We start from the raw sequence: 10707 nt of genomic DNA, 5'->3' as shown, positions 1-10707 counted from the left end.
TCGGACACGACTGAAGTGACTTAGCAGCATCAGCAACATACCAATGCCATTTCCTTTGTTTTGACAAATGAATCATGGCAAGATGTTAAAGGGGAAACTGGGTGAGGAATATATGGAAACTCTCTGTACTATTTTTGCAACTTTTCTGTAAATTTAACTTTATTCTAAAATTTAAAAATACTTAAAATTTCCAAATTTTGTCCTGTTCTGTCATATTTAGACATTTCATAGAGATTTCTCTGGGACATGACTGAAACAGATGAATAAGCCTGGAGAATATTATAAAGGGAAAGTATGGTAGCTAGAAGTCATTCTAAGATAGTGATTCCTCTGCAGCTCATCAGAGTAGGCAACCATTATTCCTCTAACTTATTGCATCTGAAGGATAACTGGGCAGTATGAACTTTGTTTCATAAGATGCTCTTAACATTTCTGAGAAAAGTGTTAGGAGCAAAGTGATCTGATTTGGAGAACTGTTTTAAAAGAGCTTGAGTATCCTCTCCAGCTGTCAATGTCATAATATTCCATATGCTTCCATTTCAACCTTTTCACCAACTCCGCTCCCCATGATACATTTAGAAACTATTTTTTTTCCCTGTAACTGTGGCTGCTTCCTGTTCCCCATTCTAAATAGTCTACTTTTAAAATAATATAATATATCCAAAGAATTTAAAGAAGTCAATAAAAATGTCATGGGCGAATAGACCACCTAAACCTCTGGTACCAGGTTCTGCCACAAATTTTGACTAATGGTGGTAAAATTGTTCACATATTCTTTTTTTTTTCTTTTCACATATTCTTTTTTTTTTTTAATCTTTACCATGTTAGGTATCATGTATGGGGAAACCCAGTAACTTGTCTTTTCAGAAGAAATACAATGATATATTCTAAAGACAAATTTTAATAATGATCTTTAACCTGACATATAATCACTGACTCATTTGAACAACTTGATATATACAATTTCAGTGGAAAATAATTTAGATTTATTCATGTAGCTTTAGAGATGGACTTCCCTAGTGGCTTAGTGGTAAAGAATCCACCTGCCAATTCAGGAGATGTGGGTTTGATTCCTGGGTTGGGACGATCTCCTGGAGAAGGAAATGACAACCTACTCCAGTATTCTTGCCTGGAAAATTTCATGGACAGAAGGAGCCTGGTGGGCTATAGTCCATGGGGTCACAAAAGAGCCAGACACAACTTAGTTGCTAAATGACAAACAACAACAAATATTTAAAGATCCTTCCTAAGTTATTGTCTTTAGGTAAGTTTTTGGCTTTATTTAGTCCTAATTGACTTTATTCTAAGTATTCAAATATTAATGAAATCCTGCTTCTCTACACTAAAAACGTCACAGAAATGAAAAGGCTATAAATTATACACAGTATCTAGGATCTTTACATATGTACACAACTCTGTAAAATGTACAAATAAAACATTTAAATAACGGTGATGACAAACATACATTTTTATGAAACCATTACATCATTAATTTCAATATTTATCATTGAGAGATCCTCAAATCTCAGAACATGACTTATTTTCATAACTGAAAATAAGTCTTCAGAATATGACTTATTTTCTGCTTCAGAACATGGCTTATTTTCTGAAAATGCCTTATATAGACATTAATGCCCATATGTCTGAGCTTGGCATGTTTCAAGTGACTGTTGCTTAAGTTCCTTTTGTAGATATCTTAGATTTCTGAATTGTTCTTTTAACAAATAAGACGTACACTTACCATCTGGCATCCTTATTCTGTTGATATATGTCCCAAGTATAGCATAAAATTAAAATATAGCACATCAAAATCAAGGGCGAAGGGAAAAAGGAACTTTTTATCATCAAATACAGAGTATACCTATAAAATGAGAGAGAGGACATGACTTACATTCACAATGCTAGAACTGATTTTCACGGTTTATGATTCTCTGATTTTTCAGGGCCCAGAATAACAGTGCTTGGAGCAAACGTTAAGGATCCCTGGGTCCTTTCACATCCAGAGGTGTGAAGTCATGCTTTTCGTTATTCACAGACAACGACTCTTCCCTTGCCAGCCCTTCTCAGCAGCCAACGCTACTGAGTACAGAACAAGTGAGCGTGCTTATTATTGCTATTATATTTAGTGTTATTAGCAACAAGAGGCCATAAGTGGCATTTGTTCTGTAGCAGGCGCTGTGCTGGGTGCTTTACTTATTTTAACCCACTGAATCTGTGCATCCCCATGAATACAATGCCAGTAACATCTTCATGTTGCAGAAGAGGAAACTAAGACACAGGTTACTAGCTGAGTAAATTAGGTGGCTTGCCTAAGGTTACTCACACAGTAAGTGGCAGAGGTGAGATTTGAACCCAGTGGTAACTGAGGCTCCAGATGGCCTCTCAATGGGCACTCAGGAGGTGGGTGTGCATGCTTACTTGCTCAGTCTTTCTTACTCTCGTGACAGTATGCACTGTAGCCTGCCAGGCTCCTCTGTCTATGGGATTCTCCAGTCAGGATTACTGGAGTGGGGTACCATTCCCTTCTCCAGGGGAATCTTCTGTACCCAAGGATTGAACCCAGGTCTCCTGCAGATTCTTTATCTTCTGAGCCACCAGGGAAGCCCCAGGAGGACCTGTTGTCAAATCAGCTATTATTTCCCTATGCTCCACCAGGGAGAGCTCTCACGTGCGCCACTCCGTTTCTGCAGAGACACCAGGTGTCCTTCCTGGCAGAACTCTGGTGTCCTGTGCTGTATGCTGTGCTTGGTTGCTCATTCATGTCCAGCTCTTTGTGACCCCATGGATTGTAGCCCTGCAGGCTCCTCTGTCCATACTCCAGGCAAGAATACTGGAGTGGGTTGCCATGCCCTCCTCCAGGGGATCTTCCCAACCCAGGGATCAAACTCAGGTCTCCCACATTACAGGCAGATTCTTTACCGTCTGAGCCACCAGGGAAGCCCAAGAACACTGGGAGTGGATAACCTATTCCTTCTCCAGGGGATCTTCCCGACCCAGGAATTGAATCCTCCTGCATTGCAGGCGGATTCTTTACCAGCTGAGCTACCAGGAAGGCTCTGGAAGAAGGCAACCCGGATTGGGTGGGTGTGGACAGGGTGGCAGAGAAAGAGCTCTGGGACCACAGATTTTCTGAACATAGCACACTAGTCCCAGCCTTTTGTTCATCTTGAGGACTTAATTCTGAGAGAAACAATAGAATCTGAAACCTCAGAATGTCCCTTACCATAACCAACATTAAGAAGCAGAAACAGCTGTAGGTGCAAAATAGTTAGTCTTTGTTTATTTGACACAGGCCGAAGTCTTGTAGTTGTATGGTGAGCTTCAGGTCCTGCCCTCCTTTTAGACAGGTGGGGCCCAGGTTAATCTATCAGCCCACCATGATTAAACATCACTTTACCTTGAGATGGGCTGATGGTTTCTGTCTGTGGGTGGAGCCAGTGCTGGTGTGAGAAATAGCAAATAAATAATCATGGTATTAATTTTACTGTTGCATTCCTCTGGAAATTTCTTGCTGCTGGATTCTTGGCCTTGTCAGGCCTCTGGCTCCATCCCTCTTGGGCTGTGTCTATGTGATGCAGAAATGACTTCTCTATTTGACAAGTGGTGGTATGGGAAAAAGGAATCTGCCAGACCGACTTGCCATAATGTATGTAAAAAGCACCAGCACAATACCTGGCCCTTAGCAGGAGATCGAAACATTTAATTAGGGATTACAAATGCTCTGTTGAAAGTTTCAACTAGAAAAATTTTGACCTGGGTTCGATCCCTGGTCCAGGGAAATCCCACATACTTAGAAGCAGCTAAGCCCGCTAGCCTCAACTACTGAGCCCTTGTGCGTCTAGAGCCCATGCTCCTCAGTGAGAAGCCACTGCCATGAGAACATGCGGTGCCTGTGCACCGCACCTGGAGAGTAGCCCCACTCTGCAACTGAAGAAAGCCCGTGTGCAGCAACGAAGACCGAGCACAGCCAAAAATAAATACATGAATCAATAAAAAATGAAAACATAAGAAGTGCCTGTGTTGGTTGCTGTATTGGTTTCCTAGAACTTCCTGTAACAAATTACCACACACCGGATGGCTTAAAAGGACAGAAATCTGTCTCTCAGTTCTAGAAGCTGGAAGTCTTAAAGCAAGGTGTTTGCAGAGTTGTTCCTTTTTGAGGTGTTGAGCATGTGATCTCCCAGCCTCCCTGGAGTTTTATGGTCATGCCTGGTGTTCCTGGCTTACAGACCCTGGCTTACAGACATCACTCCAATCCCTGCCTCTGTCTTCACCTGCATGCTCTCTGTGTGTCTCTGTAAATCGTCCTCTCCTTATCAGGCCTCAGTCATTGTATTTAGAGCCCAACCTAATCCAGTAAGATGTCATCTCAAATTGATCATATCTGCAAAGACCCCATTTCTATGTAAGATCATATCCACAAGTGCTGAGAATTAGGACTCAGATAGATCTTTTCCAGGGACCCAGCCAAACTCCAGCTGCATGTTGACAAGGATTGAGTCTCAGAACTCTAGACCATTTTGTGATGTCCACCTGTCCCTTGATTGCTATGTTCCCACTGAAACTGGCCTCCATGGATCTTTAAGATGCATATTTAAATATAGTTGCACCCATTGAGGTTACATGATTAAGTGCAAAATTTTTTTCTAAAGGTTACCCTATCCTTAAAAATCAAACTATCGACTTGATGGTGGGAAGCAGAGAACTTAAGTGGAGAGACGGGCCCGGAGAGGCTCCCTAAGGACACTCCGTGTGGCTGCTCACATGTTCACAAGGAGGATGAAGCACTTCACAACTTAATTCAACTCTATTTTTCTTAAGTTTTAACAACCTACCAGAGTACATCATGAGGGGATGTTAAATCAAAAGCACAACTCTCAGCGCTGTCTTTAAATTTGATGACCTTCGAGTAGACCCAGACAGGCAACACCAGAATGAAGGAAGCTGCCCAGAGGCCCAGATTGATGCAGGTTGTCTTGTACCCGGTTCTCCAGCTTGTCAGTTGAAATGGCTGGACGAGAGCCAAGAACCTGCAAAGCCAGTGGAGAAGGGTTTGGGAACAATCAATAAAAGCACTGAGCTCCAAGGATGAAAGGTTCATGACAAGAGTAAATTATTAGTATTATGATCCTTCCTGAAGCACACCTCTATCAGGGTGAAAGAAAGTTATATTTTTAAAGAGCTGGCTGGTACTTGTAGAGAAAACAATTCTTGACCCTGTAAGTCTGAATAAACCACTCACTGATACACAGCAGTCACTTCCATAAAGACCCTGAAAATGGTACATTGCTATGCAAACTTTTTTCGGTTTGCTGACCCTTTTGTAGTTATTTATTTATTTGGCTGTGCTGGGTTTTAGTTGTGGTCTTAGTTGTGACACATGGCATGTGGCATGCAAGACCTTTCGTGGCAGCATCCAAAATGCAGCATGTGGGGTCTAGTTCCCTGACTAGGGATCGAACCCTGGCCCCCCTGTGTTGGGAGCACGGAGTCTCAGCCACTTGGACCACCAGGGAAGTCCCACAACCTTTTTATTTACAAAGGTGCTTCCCTTGTGCAGGAGGCTCTGGAAAACTGTATCTGAATGAGGGTAGGGAGATTCCCTCCAGATGGGAATGGCCTACTTCCCAGGAGGGTGTACGGATATAGGACAGGAAGGAGGCTGGTGGGAGGATCCCCAGCAGCATGAGGTTTGGGCACCCAGGACAGACATCCTGCTTAGATGGCGTTGGAGTCAGGGCCAAAGGCTCTTAGAGGTTCAGGTCACAGAACTAACAGAGTAATCAAACATGACTAGTACAGACAATGCAGATTCCTCAGAGAACTGAGGCTTAAGGCTGATAGGGGTGCAGAAATGGACTAATTTCATGGGGAAAGGGTTCTATTTTTCTTTTTTCCCCCCATTTTGATCCAGAAGAAAGATAATCGTTAATTAGACTTGAAAATCCTGATACAGCAAGCATGTTTGGTCCTCCAGTAAATCCAAGAATAATTTTTCAGAAGCAAGCTCAAGCATGAAAAAGAGAGCTCAGATCCAGAGGAGGGGATTTGAGGAAGCACGGTTTTGAGGGGGCTGGGGGCTGTAGGAAAGCAGGATTAGTGGACATTCAATAAATGTGAAATATGGTCTATGGTCTATTAATTTTCTCCAGGATTTTGTAGAGCTTCTTAATGAAGATTTATGAAAATGGAAAAGTCTCTGTCTCCTCGCTTTTCAATTTTGCACTCAGTTAAGGGAGCCCTTGGCATGCAGGGACAGGCTTGTGGCCCCGGGTACCTCAGCCACCCCTCCTTCCCTACCCTGCATCTGCGTTACCAGTCACCTGTCGCTAAGGAGACGAAGCCCCCTTCCCTCCCTGCTGAGGAAGGGAATAGGTAGTGATTGTACAGCAGCCCCACCATCTTTCTGTCTGGGATTAAAGACAATGGAGTCATGGCATCGATGGGTTAGGGAATCGTCTCTGATGACCTTCCCAGCTGAAAACCCTTCAGTGACTTTTCTTTGCCTTTCAGATAAAATTCAGAATTCTCCCCATGACCCTTGAGGTCTTTTTCCACCTGGCCTTCCTGTCACTCAGGCTGAAGTTTGTGCCCGTCTCTGGCCTTCCCTCAAGTTCTGTGTCTTTCAGTGCCAGGTACCTGCTATTCAGCCCATCTGGCAGGACCTACTTCTAGTTCCTCCTTCCCTCTGATCCCCACTAGGTCTCCCTCTTGGAGAAGCTTCCTCTGACCACTCACTCTATACGAGGGCCCATGACTATAAATTTGGATATTAGGGGACTCTACTTTTCCTTCCTAGGATGTATCATTATGTGGAGATAATAATACACATTTACCCATGTGACTTTTCACAGAATGTCTGTCTACACCTGTGGAATGGAAGCACCATGAAGGCAGCAGCCTTGGCTATTAGTTTAATGCTGCTGTATCTCATGTGTCTTGCATGGTTCCTAGCATATGGTCCATGCTCAATAAATATTTGTTAAATTAATGAATAGGGAATTTTGGCTTCTGTTTACTGACTTGGTTGTTGTTCCAGAAAATTTAATTAAAAAAAGTAACCACTAACAAAAGTCTAGGTAGCTTTCACCTGGAAGCAAATATTTTTAATATTTTGGGTGTCTAAAATTTTTTTCATATGGCTTTAAAGGTAGGAACCTACTATTAAAATATTTCATATACTTGCAATTATTAACTAATCAGAGAAAGGAAAATGAAAGAGTTTGGGGAAACACTTGGTATTTATGGTCTACTAAATCGGAGATCAAACCAGTCAACCCTAAAGGAAGTCAACTGTGAATATCCATGGGAAGGACTGATGCTGAAGCTGAAGCTCCAACACTTTGGCCACCTGATACAAAGAGCTGACTCACTGGAAAAGACACTGGTGCTTGGGAAAAATTGAGGGCAGGAGGAGAAGAGTAGAGAGGACCAGATGGTTGGATAGCATCACTGACTCAATGGATATGAGTTTAGGCAAACTCCAGGAGGTGGTTAAGGACAGGCAAACCTGGAATGCTGCACTCCATAGGGTCACAAAGAGTCGGACATGGACTTAGGGACTGAACAAATCGAACATTAAAATAAATGTATAAATAATATCACATACTGATGCACTGACAGTTTTGGAATTACAGATAAAACTTCACTTCTGTTTTACAAAATTACACATTTTCTTGAATTTTTGTGAATTTAGTAGAGTTAGAACTACGAGAAATTCCAGAGGCTGGGAAAAAAGTTCAGTGTTACAAAATCTTCATTTGTCTCTGGCTATGTGATCCTCTGGGAGAAAGATAAAGGCCTGAGTGTCTTTATTTGAAAGTAAAATTTTAGCATTTTGTGCCCATAAGGTTAAAAAAAAATACATGCTATTCAATTGTGTAAGATACACATGCACACATATACACACTCAGAAAAACCCTGTGATGATTAGGAAATGTTCTGTGGTCTGTTCTAAGGCAGACAATGTGATTTCAATTTATTTGCAGTAAGAGGTTTACAGAAGAGGTTCGGTTTCCCCCTCTTAAAAGAAAAAGCCAATACTCTTCTGCCTTCATGGTACATACGTGGTATGAAGAAGCTTTTATTCTGCTGAGAACGGGATCACAACAGTGAGGCTCGTATTTTAAGTTGCTTCTCTGAAGTGGGTTCCAGCCCTGCACAGGGCCCTGGTCCTGGTGTTGGAACCCTAAACTTACCAGGCTTTATTCCACACACTGTGAGCTTTGGTGGTATCAGCTGAACTAACCAGATATACCTACCTAGCATGTAGATTAAAAAATGTGATGTTAATTATAAGTTGAGAAGTATACTCTACATATTCTGAGAATTCTTTTGTAGAAAAGCAGCAGGATTAAAAAAATGCATTAAACATTACCATCGTTATTCACGCTTGAATAATAACGACCCAGCAAATTTGATTTATATGAACGCTGTTATTCCTTTGTTCAGCCGTCTGATGAACTGCTCACCACTTCCCAACCCTAAAGGCCCTGTTGGAAGGGTAAAAGAGGCAGAGCTCAAGAAAGAGTCCTCCATGGACTCAGAGGAATTTAAGACTAGCATTCATTCATTCATAATAGTGTTTGAGTGCCCATATGCCAGGCACTGTTACACAGACACTCGGAATGTACTAGTGATCAAAGATCCTGCTTTTGTGTAATTCACATTTGATGTATGGGGGAAGCTAGACAATAAACAACACACACTTATCTCTGTATACCAAAGACATTAAAGTCTAATATGTTTAAAGCAAGAGAGAAAGAAAAAGTGGATCAGAGCAAGAGGGACTAGTGTGCTGGGTTGGGACTGGGGTGGAAAGAAGGCGGATGGAGATTTTACATGGGTTTTTCTCTGAGTGGGCATATTACTGTTGTGCTTTTTACTGTTGTCTTCAGGATTTGTTTCTGTTTGGGGCATGCTGCTAAGACCTGGTGTGAAAATCCATACCGTCTAGATGCCACAGGGAACATCCTAACCTCCTAGCTCACAGGCTTCCTAAAAGAAGCCAGATGGTGAGGTAGTTGCCAGCTACCTGCCATCTCTAGAGTTGGACAGCCTGGCTCTGAACTGGGCTTCAGCACTCACTGGCTCCACAAACATCTCACCATCACCATCATCTCCTTGAGTAACATTAGCTTACGAGCTTGGTAAACATGGCTATGACATGTTCTGGGATTGTTGTTCAGTTGCTAAGTTGGGTCCAACTCTTGTCAACCCCATGGGCTGCAGCAGTCCAGGCTTCCCTGTCCTTCACTATCTCCCCAAGTTTGTTCAAATTCATATCCATTGAGCTGGCAATACAATCTAATCACCTCATCCTCTGTTGTTCCCTTCTCCTTTTGCCTTCAATCAATGTTCCGGGATATGTCTGGTGATGTAAAATGGCAGCATTTGCATCAATTGATCCTAACAGTGAGTGCAAAGGATGGTCTTCTTGTAACTCTGACTTCTCTTCATAGCTGTAAAGGAGCCCTCTACTTCATGTATTCTCTAAACCTGCTAGGTGATAACAAGGGTATGTGAGATGTGAAACTTACCAGAAAGAACCCTGAAGGGAGTGAGGAGAGCCACTTCAGTTCTCAGCTCTGCCACTGACTCTGTGTGTCTTTAGCCATTTCCTTTACTTCTCAGGACTTTGGCTTCCTTTTTTGGCTTCCTTTTTGCAATAATGATGGGCAGGGGTTGGGGGAGTGAATTCATTCTGGTTTCTGGTATTTCATGATTTTGTGGGCTTTTTTCTTGCAGTCAATTGTAAAAAAAAACTGAGTTGGAAAGAATGATTGGGGAAGAGGAAATGTTCACAGTGTTTTAAGTTTTCCATTAAAAATGGACCTCTGTGAAAGGTGGAAAATATTAACTGGTTTGTCCTACAATGAAACAAATGAATGGAGAGGAGCTTTGCTATTACAAACCAGCACTGATGTTGCTGAAATTGGGATGACCTCGAAGAAGTACAGGAACCTCTAAATTAGGTTGAGATATTTCAGAATCTCTTCACTTACCTGTCCACACTCATTACAGTCATGATGGCAGTACAGGCAAACTGGTTACAGCTATCCAGGGATGTGATGGTCCTGCCGAGAGGCCCCCCAAACACCCACTGTCCTCCTTGGGCCCACTGGTGAATAAGAAATGGCATTCCAATGATATGGACCAGACCAGCCACAGCCAGGCTGCAGATAAAAATGTCAGGAATCGTTTTTTTCCTGGACCCAAAAGACATGGAGGGAAAGCTGAGGATTGACATTGAGAGGGCACGCCTTCAGTTTATGCCATCTGTTAACAGATTTTTCAACTGCTAAACTTAAGTTTAAAAGTTAAAAGGAAACCACCACATATGCACATATGAATGCCTTGTCTTGTGTATATTCAAACGTTTTAAACTATTTGTTTGATAACTGCCTGCCGTGGTTTAAAAATATGTCTACAAATCAAATTCTTTGATATTGCTTTCAGGAGGGCATGGCCTAATTCCCTCCCTTTGAGTGTGGGTTGAACTTAATAACTCACTTTTAGTGAATAGGATGTGGTGGAATGGACAGTAATGGCATTCAAAATTTGGACATAAAGGCATGGAGGGGTATTCTCCTTGCTATCTCTTGGATTGCTTTCTCTGGGGGAAGCCAGCTGCCATCTTGTGAGATAATTCAAGTATCACTATAAAGAGGTCCACGTGGAAAGGAACTGAGGCCTCCTGCCAACAAC

The 10707-nt window shown here is 42.2% G+C and overlaps 1 protein-coding gene across 1 annotated transcript in view; it reads right to left on the bottom strand.

The window, feature by feature from the left end:
* Positions 1–1311: 1311 nt before the first annotated feature.
* The window catches only part of MCHR2 (melanin concentrating hormone receptor 2), a 38723-nt gene continuing 29327 nt past the window's right edge, over positions 1312–10707 (bottom strand). The window contains exons 5-8 of the mRNA XM_070376447.1: positions 10005–10215; positions 4836–5030; positions 1742–1861; positions 1312–1342 (exon numbers count right to left, since the gene is read on the bottom strand). Coding sequence (XP_070232548.1) covers positions 1312–1342; positions 1742–1861; positions 4836–5030; positions 10005–10215 — 557 coding nt within the window. The remainder of the gene's footprint in view (positions 1343–1741; positions 1862–4835; positions 5031–10004; positions 10216–10707) is intronic.

The sequence above is a fragment of the Bos mutus genome, chromosome 9, assembly GCF_027580195.1.
Source record: "Bos mutus isolate GX-2022 chromosome 9, NWIPB_WYAK_1.1, whole genome shotgun sequence".
NCBI lineage: Eukaryota > Metazoa > Chordata > Mammalia > Artiodactyla > Bovidae > Bos > Bos mutus.
The sequence above is the reverse complement of the archived record's forward strand: the minus strand, read 5'-3'. Positions and strand labels throughout refer to the sequence as shown.